A 17,947-nucleotide genomic window follows, 5' to 3' on the forward strand; every position below is an offset into this window, starting at 1 on the left:
GCATTGATTTAAGGGAGTGATTTGTGGTCACACAATTGACTTCTTATCTCCAGGCAGTTGGCCCCTAAGCTATCAAATTAAGTTTCAAGTTAACTAGGCTATGTTGCAGCTCCGTAGCCATACAATATGATACCATATTTTGTACGGTTATTTGTCAATTTTTATAATACCAAATTTATTATCATCAATCCTCAATTGGGTGTCCAATTGTCATACGCAAACTCTAAGGTGGTGTTTGGTTGTGGAATGGACTGGAATGAGAAAAGGAGTTTAATTGGTTTGAAAATTTGAATCTGAGTTTAGAATCAAACTTGGGGACTTCATATTCTTCAACAGGGTCCTAGCTGCCAAGTTTAGAATCAAAGTGTAGGTCTCGGGTCCCAACACCCGGGTTGGGGAGTCAGGGACTTGTATGCCTGAGAAAATGTATCATTAAGTTCTTCCTCTCATAAACCAATGGAACATGGAGAAGGTTAGTGTAAATAAGTTCGACAAAAGGAAAACACCATGTACATGAGTTTTTTGCCAAAACTTTTTTCTTGTTTATTATATATATCTTGTGAAGTACATAAGAGTGTTGGCTGTTAGCACTTCATTTTAAGTTTCCTATGATCAGATTACAACTTGCACCATATACACAGCTAAGCACATTTTTCCCTATATTTGCTAACCATAAACATCCTGTCAATGCCCCATATCAACTGCATTTCTATTTCATCAAATAAAAAGCTTGGTAAAGAAAATAACTTTTCTCTGTCAACCTCCTTTCTTACCTCTGAGTTTATTTACTACATGCTATAGTTACACCTGATAAAGCATTCCCACTTCAAGCAGTGAGGTATGTGGAACTCCAAGTGCAATTGCTGGACGCCTGCAGTTCCGTCTCAGAAAACCATAGACAATGTTAATGGCAAACTTCTTCAGGAATGGTGATACCCCACTTGCCACAATATAAGGATTGCCCATCATGTAGGCCACGCCACCAGCTTCCCGTGCCTCCATGAGTTTCTTCATCTCCTGACAGGATCCCAAACTTTGAAACCCTGTGTTACTCCACTGCTCACCACTGCCCCCACTAACCTCCTTCCTCCGCTGCTCAGCAATGTCACGACAAACCTCGTTTCCCACTGCAGCAGATATATGGTTTGGTGACTGCCCTCTAACTGTCATGTCTTCAATAGTACTCTCCTGTTTCAAAAACTCTGCCACCTTTTCAATCAGTTGGGTTTCAAAGTTGTAGCAATCTCTCACTTCCTTGTATCCATACCTGATTCATAACAGCATTAAAGAATTTCAAGAACTATTCTTGATTCAGAATATTTAAGAATCAAAATTCAGTTTCATGCAAAACATGATGAAGTTCAGCTTCATACCACAAAAACTTTATGGAAAGTACCTTACAATACACCGGAAAATAGACAATTCTGGTGGGCCAATTCGGTTTACATGAAAACGCTCAACAACTGGAACTTTTGGAACCATCAAAGACTTAAGGGTCACAAAGATGAGAGTATGATGAAATGCAGGGAAGTTTGTGACAAAATGTGCAAACATTGGAGGTAGACCAAAGGCAACATTAGAGTAAAGTAGGCAGATTCCAGGGACCCTTGCTATACCTAGGCTTGGCCCAAGGCTTAGAAGCCTATCCAATGATACCTTGTTTTCCAGCTCAAATGCATCTTTCTTCATGGTCCCGTAATTCCAGATAGACATCAAAGACACAATTACAAGAGCAAATAGAAGGGGAAGCCAGCCTCCATGATGTACTTTACCAAGACAGGCAGAAATATAGAGTAGTTCTAGAGATCCAAAGACTACGAAAAACAAGACTGCCAGAAGAACATTTTTCTTCCAAACTGTGCTAATAATTAAAAACATCAAGCAGGTTGTGATGAACATCACTGTCACTCCAGCAAGCCCTGAACATGCAACATGGCGTAAAAATGATTATTTCAGAAACGCAAAACTGCAGAGAGAGAGAGAGAGAGAGAGAGAGAGAGAGAGTACAAACCATATGCGTTGCCTATCATACGAGTGTCTCTGAATCCAATAACGACAGCAAGACATGACATCATCAACATCCAATTCACCTCAGGTATGTATATCTGCCCATGTATCTGATTTGATGTATGTTTGATCTTCACACGTGGGAAGCACCTCAGTGCCCTGCACTGACTGACTATTGAGAAGGTAGCTGAAATTATTGCTTGACTTCCCACCACAGAAGCAAGAGTTGCGATAATAAGTACTGGCCAAAACATAACCTCTGAATAGCAAAAAGAGATCAGATGAAATCCAAAACTGGTACAAGAATGCACACAGATTGACACTTCTAAAGATTCAGAAGCTACAATAAAGGTTTACTACACAGTAAAAAAGCTAATGATATTATGGATATTAAAAATAATCACCCAATACTTTAAAGCCTGCTATACCCAAGAATAATGACATGCCTTAAATTGGAAGTGGAAGCTAAACTTGTTGAAATCATTGCTTTTGAGAATTGAAATTTAGTTCCCTAATAAGAAGAATGGCTTTTCATTAAAACAACTAGTTGGTGCATTACACCAGAAAGATATATTAATCAAGCTTTACCTGGGATGGCCTTGTAAAAACTGCTACTAATATCCATTTTGTTCTTGGAGAGATAAGCAGCTTCTCCCATGTATGCCAGGACTAAGCAAGGATAAACAAGGCCTGTAAATGCAATCTGCCAGAAAAAAGAAAAAAAAAAGTCATAAATAAATGGCTAGAGCGAAGAAAAACAGCTATACATGTGGTGGTACCGCTAGAAACAAGCAAGAGAAAATTGTCCATCAACCAAAAATCCTTAAAAGACAACTAAACAACTATTAAGCAGTTTTATGCTTCAAGGAGTCAAATTAAGATATGAGAATAAGATACCCTGATAGAGAGTTTGGAAAAATGCCCAAGATCAGCAAACATTGCTTCTGTACCTGTCATAGACAAATATTATTTTAGCCTTAGAAATAAATATAGTAGGGCGACAGAGAACCTTTTTCCTATCGACCAACCTGTGAGACAAAGAACAACGCCTCCAAGGGAACTCCACCCAATTCTTCCAGTTTTTCTGAAGAAGTTATAAATATAGTAGGGAGACAGAGCACCTATAACACCAGGGTTCCAGCAGAAGATATTGTACATGCCTACCCCAGAAATGCATAGCAACCATATTAACATGATTGGAGCAAAAAGAAACCCAACTTTGTGTGTCCCATAATGCTGAAGAGCAAAAAGCCCGACCAAGATGATGCAAGCTATGAACACAGTATAATCTGCCATGTATGAACGTAAAATGCAATTAGAAAAGGTAGTTCTCCATAAAAATTGAGCGAAAATTATATTGCATGATATCAGAGCTTTTATTTATCTATTTTATTTATCTATTTGTGATTCACACAAAGAACATTTAATTTATCTATTTGTGATTCACTTACTCTCATGTAAATCTGGAGCTTTAATTCTGATTCCATAAACTGCAGAAAGAACTGCCAGCATATATAACAAAACCTCATTAGGTCAACATCAGTGACTGCAGAGAGAAACATGAACTGGAAGATACTCCCATGTTCAATTGAAGAAAGGGTCAATCAGAAAGGCTGGAGAGATAATTTTAGAAATCATACCAGACATTGTTGGAGTAAGGATACCATCACCAATTATCATGCCAGTTCCTAGGAAAACTACAAGTAGCAATACTATTCGAGAACTCTTATGCTTCTCAAAAAATTCTTTTATGAGTAAGCTCATTCTTGTATCCTTGGTAGGTATTTCAGAACAGTAAGAAGATATACGTTCATGTGCAGGATGAACTGTGTTCAAAAGGCCCATTCTTGAGTGCCGGCATAGTGATGAATACAAAGCAAAAGTTCCACCTGTAAAACTAAAAGTGAATCTCAAACATCCAACATGAACCAATTATAATCTCAAACCCAGATATGCTATAAGTTAACTGAGGTTACTGTAAGTACCTTCACCATTGTCATCTGCTCCTAACACAAATATAATGTACTTGCAAAGGGGGATAAGAGTCAAAGTCCAGAAAACGATAGAAAGTACTCCAAGAATCTCATGATCGTCCTCATAAAGATGCAGATCACCTGAGAAAGTGCTTTTGTAGACATATATGGGGGATATGCTTAGATCCCCATAAACAATACCAAGGCTCTGATAAGCAAGGCATAGAGTTGTCTTGTACAGATTCTTCAAATAAAACAAGTAAGATAAGTGTTACTATGTTTGCAAATTTTAAAGTGAACTGAATTCCATTTACTAATATAACCAAGCAGAGGAAAAACCAATAAGAAAAGAAATGCAGAACAGAATTAAGACAAAATGTGTGCTCTATAATGAGTTAATCCAGTCCACAACCATATTAAACTCTCTAGACCGACAATTGTGGATGTTGAAATCAACTCCAGGTATCCTGGAGTTCGGACACGGTGAGTTCTTCTCACATCCTTTGTCTTCAATGCAACCAAATGAATTGGTGATGCTCAAACAGAAGGATCACTTAGTTAGAAGTGAAGAAGTACTAAACTAACAAGGCAAATAAAGGTAGATTGAATTCGTGAATTTAAGGATGAAAGCCTCTAAAAATTATGGTTTATGCAGCACCAGTGAAAGAAAACTAAGAAGCCATGAAGGTGATTGACATGGGAAAACTCAACTTAGTTTTCTTGAATAGATAAAATATAATTTTACAAAACAATACATATAATCACGACAAAAATTATTTAGCAACTGTCCCGAATCAGCTAACATACCCAAACAAATGGAAAAACATAAACTTTATATCACAGCCAAAAGTAACATGGAAAACGAGGAATTTCGGTGATTGTACGAACACAAATAACAAGTCAGACTCTTACAGGAATACAAAAATGACAATGAGATATAGTCTAAGTAAGTCGATAAGATCGATAGTCATAGACCAAAAGATAGTGATAAAATTAAAAAGATTCCGGAAGAAAACACATAATAAAGATTGAAAGTGTTTGAAATCAAAAACAACAAAACCCATTTTCAAAAACAAAAAATGGTAACACAAGACTCAAAAATTTCACTCTTTCCTTTCCCATGTTGCTTACTTTACTTTCCCTGGAAACAAACACAGAAAGAAAGCAAAACAATGGGCATAGGAACATAACGAAACAGAGAAAGTAGTAACACTCACCGGTCGAAAACCCCGTAAAACAGAAGCCGACTCTGTGTCCATTTGCCTTGCCATTCAGGCCCCAATGCTCTCAGTCAATGTTAAGTTCAACACAGTGGTCTGGTACCACTAAATCTGTGTATATTGAAATGGGTTTTGTAACTGGTGAAGAAGAAGAGCACCCAAATGGAAAATAGTGGAAGATAGAAGCAGAACTTAAAGATCCGAACTTGGGTTTCAAAGTTTCTAGTGAAATTGTGCTCAATGAAGCCACTTACGGCAATAAACGGAAAGAGGGAGGGAGGGAAGAAGAGAAGGCAGTTATAAAGAATCGAACTTTCAAGGGATACGTGCGCAAGTTACAAGTTACGTGTCAAGAAAAGTCATGCTGCCTTTTTTTTTTTCTTTTTTTTTTTTTTTTTTTTTTTGTTTTGTTTTTTGTTTGGTTGTTGTTGATTGTTTGCTGAAGATGGTCAATTTCTTAATGTTAAAGAATGCTTGATTAATCAACTTAAGAAGTAGATTTTTTTTTTTTTAAGTACAAGTGATAATGACTCTAAACTATAGGGGAGGAGATTTCTCTCACACACACATAATTGATGACATGGAGGTTTAACATGAGATTTCTGGTATGTAAGTTGAGGCTTTTTTCCGTTCTAAACTATAAGGGAGAGGGTTTTTCACACATACACATAATTGATGACATGGGGTTCAACCTGAGACCTCTGATATGTAAGTCAAGGTCCTTTTATGCTCAACTAGACTTCGTCTGTGAAAAATGACCTTGATTTGCAGACCAAAGGTCTCAGGCTCGAACTCCCATAACATAGGTTGTGTGTGTGAGAAACTCTAAATTAGACTATTATTTACATTTAAATAATAATAAAAAGTAGATATTTAATTCTATTAAAGAGGAATGAACAAGATTGAAGAATTACAACATAACTTAATATCTTGTTTTTTTTCTTCCTTTTTAAAGCTAAGATACTCTTGTACGGCGTCCAAAACAAAAGATACTCTTGTACGGCAATGTTAGAGGTCAATCATAGTTTGTCATGGAAATACGTGTGAATTTGAAGATTTAATTGACAATTGATTAGTCATATGCAATTTCAATATTGATGAAAGCTGATAATTTAGAAATAAGAGTATTTACCTGCACCTGAATTTCGTGCTCACAATAAAATCAACGTCATTTCTTATTTTGTGTGCGTGTTTACTTCCAGAAATCAAAGTCAACATTAGTAATCTCTTCAAAATGAGTGCGAACAAAAGCAATAGCATGACATATTGAGTTGAAAATATTAATCAACCAGTCACATCTAACTGAGAATATCTAATTTGGGGGCTGGTATCCCGACAGACGGCAACTAAATTTTCTGCCTAGGAATAATCTGGTACTCTCAAGGCAAAACAAAAAAAGCCTCCACCAGATTTTTTCTACACTGCAGAAAACAAGGGCAGAAAACCAAAAATAAATATCAGAGGAAGAGCTTGAGAACTCCAAAGCCAGTGAACTATGTACGGAAGACATGCGTTGCCTGTCTTTCTCATTTGTCTGCCACTTTTTTTGTGTGGGTATTCTTACGCAAGAAATTCTGCAGCATAGCATATGGGCAGTGTAATGGATGGGCTAACAAATCATCTTAAGTAAACAATTGGGACCAAAGTTTGCTTCCTTCTTTTTGTTAAAAACAATGGCAAAATGAGAGTAGGCAATATAAAAAAGAACCAGAAAAAATAATTAGTCTCTGTTTCATTTTGGTTGGTGTGGTATACAATTATTCATGCAATTTCATCACTTTCTGGTTGGCATTCTTTGTGATCTTGGAAAACTATGCCCAATTGATTGTTTTGGACCTCATATTGCTTATATTGACTTCAAGAATATAGACAAACAGTTGGGCATGCATGCTTTGATTTTATTTCCATAGAAATATGACCTCTTTCTCATGTATGAGTTCATGACTTGATGCAGTTTTCACCCAATTATTGAAGTTGGATTGATTTTACATCTTTGACATCTTTGGCATCTTTGACACTTAGGATCTCAATAGGTTTGCCGACTTGGAAGAAAAGGTGACACAGAGTTCACATAATCAAGTGGAAAAAAAAAAAAAAAACCAAAGTTAATCATGTTTTATTAATAGCGTACTCGTTGAATTGTTGGACAATCAAGAAAAGGACTGACAACTTTTGTGGGTTTATAGGAGTATTTCACAAACTTGTCATTACTACCATTTTGGTGCCTTTTTTGCCAAGCATTTTGATGTTGACCCAAAAAAGTTGTACATATCCAAGCATTTTGAATCTAACTTAACTGGAATTTTTTTGGGTTATATTTGGAGGAAAGAAATCTAGAGTTTCGATCTTGGGTGCCAAGCAAGGGAAAAGGAGGAGGGACACAACCACCTTGGTAACCCCACTCGACAACTAATTGGATTTGAAACTTGAGAGTTCAAGTGAATCATAAGTCTCCGTACAAAACAGAGAAAAAATTAATATGAGTTTTGGACAGATGGAAAAGATACTTCATTATTTATGAGATTTGGTGCCCATGATTCCAGGTCTTCTGATTTGGTGCACATAATTGCAGGTCTTCTGATTTGGCATATTGCAACCTTCAGACTGCATTTAATCTTAATGTGACAAGAAGTAGATATTTGACTCATCTTCTTTTGATCATGAGTGTTTATGGGGTAATAAGTCTAAATAGGGAAAGGGTGATCCTGCAGTTGCCAATTCAGTTTGATCTCTGAGTGCAAAAGGCTTTCTCAGTGTGAATTGGAAGTGCATCAAGGAAGGCTGTTGATGGACTTGATACCATGAAATTGGGCCAACCTTTAGGCATCACAAGTTTACTGTCCCTGCATAAACTCAAGTTGTGATGACCAATCTCTAACAACTATTTTGGGATTTGCAATTTCTTAGCAAGCAAACAAAAACATTTTTTTTAATTCTTCATACAAGCGATAATAAGGAGGGTGAATCCGAACACATGAATTTGAGTGTAAAGATAACTGCTCTTAATCACTTGAGCTAGAACCGCCTCGCACTACATAAAGTTTAATATCTCCCTACTCCAGAAATTTACTTAATATAAACTGGGCTGAGCTAAATCCCCCTACTGCATACATTTACTGAAGAAAACTGGGCTGGGCTTGCTAGGCCCAAGGCCCAAGTTACTATTATTTTTTTTTGGTCAACCCCAAGTTAGTGTATGTGCATAGAAATGGATGGCTGAGATACGCTGCGAGTTTTTGACCCAAAAAAAAAAAAATAGATACACTGCGAGTCTGTGAGATGCATATCCACCATATAATATCTAATTTATGACCAATCTCCAGCAACTATTGTCAGGATTTGCAATTTCTTAGCAGGAAAACGAAAATTGACTCACATCTGTTGCAGTAAAAAACTTGAAGTTCTATTAAATTGTGCTTTACTAATTTTGTTTCCATAGAAAGAGAATGAGTAAATCTGTGTAGAAATGCAACCATGGCATGCAATTCATGAATCATATACACGATCAGTCAATGACAGCAAAGAGGTCTGATCTGAGAGATGATCTTCACTTCAAACCAACCCTAATGAGAGAAACATTACAATGTAAACAGCCCACTGGTCAGTGCTCTAATTAATAACTTGTCAACCGTTTAAATGCAGATGACAAACTAATCCCAGCAGAATGTCACAGTGCTGAGGTACCAACATCCTGCATCGAGTGCCTTAAATCCAATCTGCGCGCTGACAAGGCTGACAAAGTCGGGACTGCAACTATTCTCGTAAGTTGTCTAAGCAACCATGCCAACGCTTTGGCAACCAACATGTCAGGCATTGCTTCTGGCACCAAAGATCAAGTTGTGACGGGTGTTTTCCAAAGGGTGTAGCAAAGGGGTATTCTTTTGCAAACAAAGTGCTTTCTTCTGCAGCAGTCATGTAGAAGAATGGGAAAGTCCAGCCGAGCGGCTATACTCTTTAAATATATTAAAATATTTAGAAAGTCCAGCCGAGCGGCTATACTCTTTAAATATATTAAAATATTTAGAAAGTCCAGCCGAGCGGCTATACGTTTTAAATAAATTCGAATCTTTAAATAGTATAGTCGCGCGGCTGTACTCGTTAAACTTATTAAAATTCACACGTCTGTCATTTTCTTTTTTTAAATATAACATTTGTTCCGTAGGTCAATAAAATAGTTTTTGTAATTAAATAATACCTTAGCATTTTTTAATTACTTTCATTATTGATTATGTTTTAATTATTATTTATTTAGTGAATAATAATAATTAAATATTTTAATTAAATTCATAAATTATATATTAGTATTAGTATTAAATGTTTTAATTGCAAATATTAAACTAAACAAACTAATTTTCTATATACAAATTCAAAACCAAAGTCCACAAAATAAATTAAAATAATAAATTACTATTTATTAATTAATTTATGAAATTAGTAAAATAATTATTTACTAAATAGATAATAATTAAAATATAATTAGCAATTAAAGTAATTTTAAGAGGCTAAGATATTACTTAAATACATATATTAAACTAAAGAAACTAATCATATATTTTTTTAAAAGAAGAAACAAAAACCCTTTCCCAACGAACTTTCGTCAACACAGACCTATGCCGGCAACAATTTGCAGGATGAGACATCTCTCCACAAAAGTTTGCCAACAGATACCGTGCCCCGACGAAATGGAGTCGGCATAGACGTTTCCCGATAAACGTCTTCGAGAAAAGTCCAATCTGGCAAATTGTCCCGGACATAGATATGTGCCGACGAACTTTCGTCTTGAGAGATTTGTTCTTTTAAATAAACATAACATTAGTTTCTTTAGGTCAATAATTATTTATTTATTATCTTTTATGTAATTAAATAATATTTAGCATTATTTAATTACATTTATTAGTTACTTAAAGTGGTGTTTGTTCTGATAAGGCGAAGGAGATCGGCCTTAAGGGGTCTATCGGGGTTCATCAGTAGGTTTTGCTGGAATATTTGTGGGCTTGGTATCCAATTAATGTTTCGTTGCCTAAAGTTTCTCCTCTGTAGGTTAAGTGGGCGAGCCTAGGGTGTAGTGTTTCTCTTGCTGAACTAGTTCAATATTGCTTTGGTAGAAGAAATTTTTGGACACCAATGACTCAATTAGGCAATCAGCTAACTTAATTTAGATTTAACCTTTACAGTGATGGAAAGGAACCACCATGTTTTTAAATTTTTTGTATTTTCGATTCTTATGGGCAACTTTATATTGGAAGAATTGTTTAACCTGCAGTTTATGAGTGTTTAAATCATTTAGTAAGATTTTATGATCGATAGGTTATGCGTCAACTCTTATAAAGAAGTCTAATGTACATGTTTTTCGTATTTTCTTTTATTAGAACTTCAAATACATAAAGAAGGAAATATATATAAGAGTTTGGCGTTTGGTAAAATCAGCTGTGAGAGAAAGTAGTTTGGCATTTGGTAAAATTTTTGTTAAAAGTGTTGTTGGTATTGATTTTATTGATAATCAGAAAATGATTGCCGATTAATCATTAAACTCAGTTCCTCTTCGAAACTAATTCCAGCATAATCAGAAAATGAAAGCACCCCATTAGCTGTTTTCCTTTATAGCTTTCTCTCACAATAATTTTTAACAATAAGTGATTTTCTCACAGTTTACCAAACGGGTTGGACTTCCCAAAATTTAAAAAAAATCACTTATTACCCCAAATAAACAATGTCAAACAGACACTAAATATATTCAAATATTTTAAAAATATGACCCTATACATAATATTTGAAGTATAGTGTCAAACGGCTAACAAGATTTTGTCAAAATGTCTTGATATTAGTGTGTGTAGTCTAATTGAAATATCATCGAATTCATTATATAAGGAATCATCTAAGCCACGTCTAAGGTGTTAACAACCGAAAAGACATATCAAGACAACACAAACAACATAATAATCCAACAAGATTCCAGATTTACATAGTGATTCAATATCCACACCATCAAACCTAAAAGCAGAAAACAATCAAACCCCACAAAGATTTATGTACAAAAAAGAAAGATCATGGTATATCCTCATCAAAAAGATGAATGTATTTTTCTCAAATATTGACCAAAGAGGCATCAAACTTGAAAACTCAAATTAAAAACTCCCAAAAACAAAGCAATTAAAAACCACAAAGATTTAACAAAAATAAAATTCATGCGACACTTTAAAAAAAGAAGTTTATTCGCAAAAGACCCACTAATGTAGTGGTTTGGAGTAATTGCTCCTCCATGAAAGTTCCTAAATTCGAGTCCTAGCATTCTTATAGTATGTGTGAGTTTAGTATAATATCGCATCTTTCAATAAAAAAAATGTCTTTAAAATTAAAATTAAAAAAAAAAAAAAAACTTATTCAAATTTCTGGTTTTTATCGACAGGGAATGGAATGAAGTTGGCTAACTTTTTACATTTGATGCCCTCATTACGCAAATAACAGACTCGTTGGGTTGTTGTCAAGCCTAGCCATCAATCTGTCTGAAGTTGACACTGTTCAGACCAAAAAAAGAAAGAAAAAAAGTTGACACTGTTCATTCCTAAATTAAAATAACGCTGTCGTTTTAGGTTAAGAGATGAGATACTTTCACTTTCTCTCTCCATTTTCTACCCTTTTTCCTACCAATTGTCGCCTGTAAAGCAGCCTCCTCCGCCAACCCCTATTTCGAACGTTTTCCTTGCAGCCGAAAACAGAGGATGGCTTCCCTCCGCGTTTCCCCCAACCCCATTTCTCAACCACTCAATCTCCGCCGTCGATTCAGCCCCAGCTTACACGGACGGGTCCAACTAATCAACGGCCGGAGAGCGGTGACCGCTTGCCTTAGCGTGGACGTGGAAGTACCAGATACCGCGTCAAAATTAGGGCTTGCGAAGAGCAGGGAGGTTATAGAGACAGAGGCCAAGGTCGTGGTGCAGACCTACGCGCGAACTCCGGTGGTGTTGGCCAGTGGCAAAGGTTGTAAATTGTACGATGCCGAGGGGCGAGAGTACCTGGACTTGACCTCTGGGATTGCGGTGAATGCGCTTGGCCATGGCGATGAGGACTGGCTCAAGGCTGTGGTTGAGCAAGCCAGTACCCTCACTCATGTCAGCAATGTGTACTATTCCATCCCTCAGGTTTGGCCTTCATCTTGATTTTTTTTTGTTTGGAATTATGCTTTGTTTGGTTGCCGAGAAAGTGTAGAGAAAATGTAAAAGGTTGCATTTTGATTTTAAAGATAAGTTTTTTATGTTGCCAAATTGTTTGGTGTATGTAGGTGGAACTAGCAAAGCGTCTGGTGGCTTCTAGTTTTGCAGACCGTGTGTTTTTCACAAACTCTGGAACTGAAGCAAACGAAGCAGCCATTAAATTTGCAAGGAAGTTTCAGAGACACACTAATCCTGATGCAAAAGAGCCTGCTACAAGCTTCATATCTTTCACTAACAGCTTCCATGGGAGGACCATGGGGGCTCTTGCCTTGACTAGCAAAGAGCATTACAGGTCTCCTTTTGAGCCTGTCATGCCTGGAGTCACATTCGTAGAGTATGGAAATATACAAGCTACCAAAGAATTGATTCAGCCTGGAAAAACTGCTGCGGTTTTTGTCGAACCTATCCAGGGTGAAGGAGGAATATACAGTGCTTCAAAGGAGTTCTTGCAGTTTCTGCGTAAAGCTTGTGATGATGCTGGTGCTCTTCTGGTGTTCGACGAGGTAATCTGCTACTTTTTATCTTCAGATTGTGTCCAAATTTTAGTGCAACTAGATGGTGTATTGTTTGGCTAGTATATCTTATTTACACTAGTTCTATACTTTCATGTTTGCCCCAAAATGGTTTTGATCTAGTTTGGTTTAAGGTAGCAATTGCATTGGATCGATTCTATTTCGTCTTTCAGTCCATGTTTTAAGGCTCTTGAAAATATTTCTTTATTATGTATTTGATTTTCTTGTTTTAGTTTCTTCCTTCCTTCTCAATTCTTAAATCCACAACTTTGTCCCCATTGCCCCTTTTATCTTCTGCTTTCATAGAGTTGGGAGTGCGGATATCAAACAAACTATAATTTGGAATTCTCAAATGCCAAACTTCATACATGACCATGCGCAATATAATGATTCCATTGTTTGCAGTTTTTGGATACTTATTACTTTGCATTGTGCATACATAATTGTTGTTCTTGTTGGTGTTTTTTACTTGTTATCATAATCATCATCATATTCTATTTGAAAGTTATACATTATACCACTAGTCTCTTTTTGGTGCAATTTCAAGGGTTCAAGTTTATAGAGCGGATTACATGTATTTTATCTATGATTTCAATTTCTCTCAATTAATTATGTTGTGCTTCTTTCACTTTTTTCCTGTAGGTTCAATGTGGTTTAGGCCGAACTGGGTATCTTTGGGCTCACGAGGCATATGGTGTATTCCCAGATATAATGACACTTGCTAAGCCACTTGCTGGAGGCCTACCCATTGGAGCAGCATTGGTGACCGAAAGAGTTGCTTCCACCATAGCTTTCGGTGACCATGGAAGTACTTTTGCTGGTGCACCTCTGGTCTGTAGCGCTGCCCTAGCCGTTCTCAACAAAATATCAAATCCCAATTTTTTGAACAGCGTCTCCAAGAAAGGTCTGTACTTCAAAAATATCTTGAAGCAGAAGATGGGAGGGAACCCACATGTTAGAGAAGTACGTGGCTTCGGGCTTATTATTGGAATTGAATTGGATGTCTCTGCCTCACCTCTTGTGGATGCATGTAGAAATTCTGGCTTGCTAGTATTGACTGCTGGAAAAGGCAACGTTGTGAGGCTCGTGCCTCCATTGATCATAACAGAGCAGGAGCTTGATGTTGCAGCTGAGATCTTGTACCGAGCTTTGCCAGTACTTGATGCAACTAATTCAAATTAGGAGGAAGAAAATTGCATCATATAATATATTGTTGTAGTTGTTGCTTCTTAAGTTACTCTATTGATATCGATGTATGTTTGTAGCTCAAATGGCAAAAGTTGGCATGGGGACTCTATTTTCTTTATATATATATTTTTTCTTCTAGGTATATCTTAGTATGTTATTATATCTAGGTTCTAGAACCGTTTACTAGAAATAAAAAAGCGCTTAAATGTTACTTCAGTTTTTTTATTGAGTTTGCTTGTTATTTGGATGGACATATTGGGTGGCGGCTCAAAACACTTCTAACAAGTTGGTTGCCTCACAAATTTTAGGCAAATTCTCTTATTCGTTTCTGAATTTAAAAAAAAAAAAACAGAAATCAAGCCATCAATGATTACCGATTTACATACTCCTCATGACGTGACACCAGAAAATACAATAAAAAATAAATAAATAAAAGTTTGTATCATTCTTTCTGGTCGACAAGTTGCTTGAATATGGTAGCAATCTTGAAAACTTTTTAGTTTTCATTATTTTCTTACAAGCACTACAATAAAAATTTACAAACGCCATCACAGAACCAATAATTTACCTGACCCTGTAAGCACTAATCAGCCAGGACATGTTTGATTTCAACTGTTTGCGGACCGAGCCTCCACTTATTTTTGTGTCACAGCATGAATTGTTTGAAAATCGCAGCATAACAGGAACTGCACAAAGTCAATAAATCCAACTTCAGCCAGAGAACTAAAATGCAGAATCCTGTTTCTTACAAATGATATGTTTCCAAGCTCACCTGCTTGTTGAAGCCAATTTTCTCATAGGTTTCAAAATTTCTGAATATGAAACTACAAGAACTTTCCCCTCCTGAATTCACTGTGATATTGACTTTGTGGCTGGTTTTAGCAATAATGATGGCTATCTATCTTGTGTATTGTGTACATTTGTTCGTCTGCCGCCTCTTCACTTAACTGGTCGGACACCAACAGTTCTTACACGGAATCTATACTGAGGTTGAGACTCTTCATCATCGTCGTCGTCGTCATCTTCACTAGAGTCATCTTCTACTGTGTCCCACCGTGCATAGTCCAGAGAAGAGTGCCCCTTCGGTTTCGGGATTGCTTGCCATCCTTTTTCTTTTTCAGACGGTACTTTGATGAGTTCTGCACGAGGGGCAGCAACTTCAGCTGGGGAAGTAGTCTTTGTGTAATTAACTTTTGGATCCCTTCCTTGTTCAGGAACTTCCTTCTTTACTGGTGTCTTGGGGGGAATAACATCAGCAACAGCAGTCGTCCTATTCACCTCAGCAAACTGATCCTTTACTGCACCTGACAATACTGCACCTTCTTGTCCTTCGTATTTCTCCTCTTCCTCCCCATATCCATTTAGCTCTACTTCATCCTCGTCTTCTTCCTCTTCTTCTAGCTCTGCGTCGGATTCAGGTATTGGAGCAAGGGACTTTCCTCAAGCAGAAAAAATAATTCTTTACTCACAGCCAGGAAATTGACAATTGCAAATTTATGATTTCACCACCTGCTGCACTGCTGCTGCTGATGATGATGTTCATAATTGTAAATTTATTGCAACAGTGGTGTTCATAATTGCAAACATGATGATGATGATGATGATGATGATGATGATGCTTATAACTCAAAAAAGTGTTTCAAACAACAACGAACAAAACCCTAGAGGTTTTCGGACAGGTAGGAACAAAGAATCTCTTTCCCCGGTTTTTGGTTACAAATGCAAATCCTTCTATAATAAAATAACTGACCACCAAACTTATGCATCAATCTTAAACAGCCCCTTTCGACCAAAAAAAAAATCTTAAACAGCCCCTAATCTTCAACTAATGTACTAAATAAGAATGTGAGAAACCTGTATCAAAAAACTGTAAAACAACAAAAAATTCAGCAGCAAGAACAAAGGAATTATACCACTTGTGTCTTTAAACGGGCTTGAAGGTTTTGATACACTTCTGATGATGGATTTAACTCTATCAGCCGATGAACATCAAAGAGAGCTGAGTGATATTCCTTGAGGGTCACTAGGGTCTGCGCCCGCAACATCAAAGCTCCAGTGTGATTGAAATCAAGCTCAAGCACTGAGGTGCATTCATCTGCAGCCTAATATAGTCAAAATATAGTCAATTAATAAACCAATTAAGCCATATTTTCATCCTTCAAGTCCATATCAGATTCCAGAACACTAATTTCAGCAGAAAAATCATGTCTTGAACTCGCGATTTCCTCTCTCTCACCGAACTTAGCATTCGAAAACAAAAATTACTAGCTCTAAGCAACTCCTTTGAGATCAAGATTTCAGAAATAGAGAACTTCCTATACAGAAACGAAGAGAGAAAACGACAGGAAAAAAGAAAAAAAAAGCGCGAACCTTTTTGAAATCGTGAAGCTTCAAGAAGCAAGCAGCTCTGTTGCTGTGCAAAGCGATCTTCTGGGGCTTCGTCTTGGCCATGGATAGGGCTTCCGTGTAAAACCCTAGGGCCTCCGAGTACCTCCCTTCCCGGTACATCAGGTGGGCCCGCTCGATCTTGTTCACCGGCGCCGACGCCATGCTATCCTCCTCTGCCCGCCAATCTCAGCCGTCCAAAATTTCACAAAATTGTTCAGCGTTCGCTTATGATTTTTACCCCCAAAAAAATTGAATCAGAGAGAGAAAGTTTGGGGTTTGAGTGATTGTGAATTGTGATTTACAAAGCCTGAGAGTATGAGACAGCGATTTTGATTTTGATTTCCTTTTTTGTTTAAATTCAAAAATATTATACGTTTTTTGCAAAAAAAGAAAAAAATTATGGGTGGGGTCACACGTGACTGCCGACATGTAAATCAACCTAACACAACAAATTGAGAGCTTTGATTCGGTGATTATATTAAAAATATTAATTTTAGACTGGAATTAAATTAAATCGTAATTAGCTGATTTAATTAGAAGCTTCGCAACCAAATCATCAAATCGCATGATATCCTTTTTCTTTATCCGTCATTAGAATTTATTAATACATTTAGATCGTCTTATCCCGTCATAGAATTTATTTAATGCAAACAATTTAAAATATATTAATTTTGTATAACATAAAATCAAAGAAAATGATCTAAAATAAATGAAACAAAGATAGAAATAGATCCTTCTATCCACCGTCAAATTATATTTATTTGATACATTGTTGTTAAATATATATATATTGCAAATCTAGAATGATATTTTCAACAAAAAGTTCATATTTTGAACTCACAATTTTCTCACACTCAACTCATCTTAAGAAAACAAAATTTACATATTTTGATTGGAATCAAAAAGCTGAATCAAGGTTAGGGTTGGGAGGGTTTGAGTAACTGAGGCCTTCGTGAATTGTGATTTTCGACCTCATTTGATAGCTCAGTTTGAAAATGGATTGAAATTGAGTCCAAACTAGCCTTTATGAGTTCCACTTATCCAACTTAATAAGTTTAGTTCACAACATTTATAAGTTCATCAGACAACAATCAAGATGCTTGTCTAATTTAATTGATATGCAATTGAGTTGGTTTCACAAACTACATGTAGAGAAATTTGACATGGACCTTGAGGTAACTAGACCATAATTAGCATGATAGATTATTGATACTTTTTTGTATATAAAATTACCATCAATACACAATTGAGTTGGTTTCACAAACTACATATAAAGGGATTCAAACATAAAACTTTGAGTGCATGGATAACTGCTCTTAACTTAATTAGATTTTTGATTTTTGAAATCTTATTATCAGCTTAAATAATTACTAAAAAAATAGTCTAACCGTTTAACAAGTAATTATTTTACTTATTTATGAAGAATAGCATTTCAGGAAAAAAGAAAT

General features: G+C 36.3%; 3 protein-coding genes across 5 annotated transcripts; 1 reads left to right on the forward strand and 2 right to left on the reverse strand.

The window, feature by feature from the left end:
• Nucleotides 1–514: 514 nt before the first annotated feature.
• Nucleotides 515–5,486, reverse strand: LOC117626595 (probable potassium transporter 13). 2 transcript variants are annotated; one of them, XM_034358344.1, is made up of 10 exons: nt 5,198–5,486; nt 3,993–4,224; nt 3,648–3,896; nt 3,459–3,509; nt 3,036–3,296; nt 2,905–2,957; nt 2,596–2,710; nt 2,012–2,266; nt 1,397–1,919; nt 515–1,267 (listed from the first exon to the last, which is right to left on the reverse strand). In XM_034358344.1, exons 1-10 carry the CDS (start codon nt 5,249–5,251, stop codon nt 802–804), a joined length of 2,259 nt encoding a protein of 752 aa, XP_034214235.1. In that variant the 5' UTR covers nt 5,252–5,486; the 3' UTR covers nt 515–801. The 2 variants fall into 2 exon arrangements, with proteins under 2 accessions (XP_034214235.1, XP_034214237.1); XM_034358346.1 differs by lacking the exon at nt 5,198–5,486 and having other exon boundaries at nt 802–1,267; nt 3,648–3,904; nt 3,993–4,093.
• A 6,302-nt stretch (nt 5,487–11,788) lies between these two features.
• On the forward strand, nt 11,789–14,327 carry LOC117626527 (acetylornithine aminotransferase, mitochondrial-like). Its single transcript, XM_034358256.1, has 3 exons — nt 11,789–12,339; nt 12,480–12,914; nt 13,566–14,327. The coding sequence occupies exons 1-3, from the start codon at nt 11,920–11,922 to the stop codon at nt 14,103–14,105; spliced, it is 1,395 nt and encodes a 464-aa protein (XP_034214147.1). The 5' UTR covers nt 11,789–11,919; the 3' UTR covers nt 14,106–14,327.
• Nucleotides 14,328–14,466: 139 nt separating this feature from the next.
• LOC117623739 (FK506-binding protein 59) lies at nt 14,467–16,868 on the reverse strand. Of its 2 annotated transcripts, XR_004585219.1 has the most exons (4): nt 16,482–16,868; nt 16,025–16,213; nt 14,884–15,545; nt 14,467–14,797 (listed from the first exon to the last, which is right to left on the reverse strand). XR_004585219.1 is itself a non-coding variant. In XM_034354696.1 (3 exons), the coding sequence occupies exons 1-3, from the start codon at nt 16,659–16,661 to the stop codon at nt 15,051–15,053; spliced, it is 864 nt and encodes a 287-aa protein (XP_034210587.1). In that variant the 5' UTR covers nt 16,662–16,868; the 3' UTR covers nt 14,467–15,050. The 2 variants fall into 2 exon arrangements, 1 of the variants encoding a protein (XP_034210587.1); XM_034354696.1 differs by having other exon boundaries at nt 14,467–15,545.
• Between the last annotated feature and the right edge of the window lie 1,079 nt (nt 16,869–17,947).

Source organism: Prunus dulcis, chromosome 4 (genome assembly GCF_902201215.1).
Source record: "Prunus dulcis chromosome 4, ALMONDv2, whole genome shotgun sequence".
Classification (NCBI taxonomy): Eukaryota; Viridiplantae; Streptophyta; class Magnoliopsida; order Rosales; family Rosaceae; genus Prunus; species Prunus dulcis.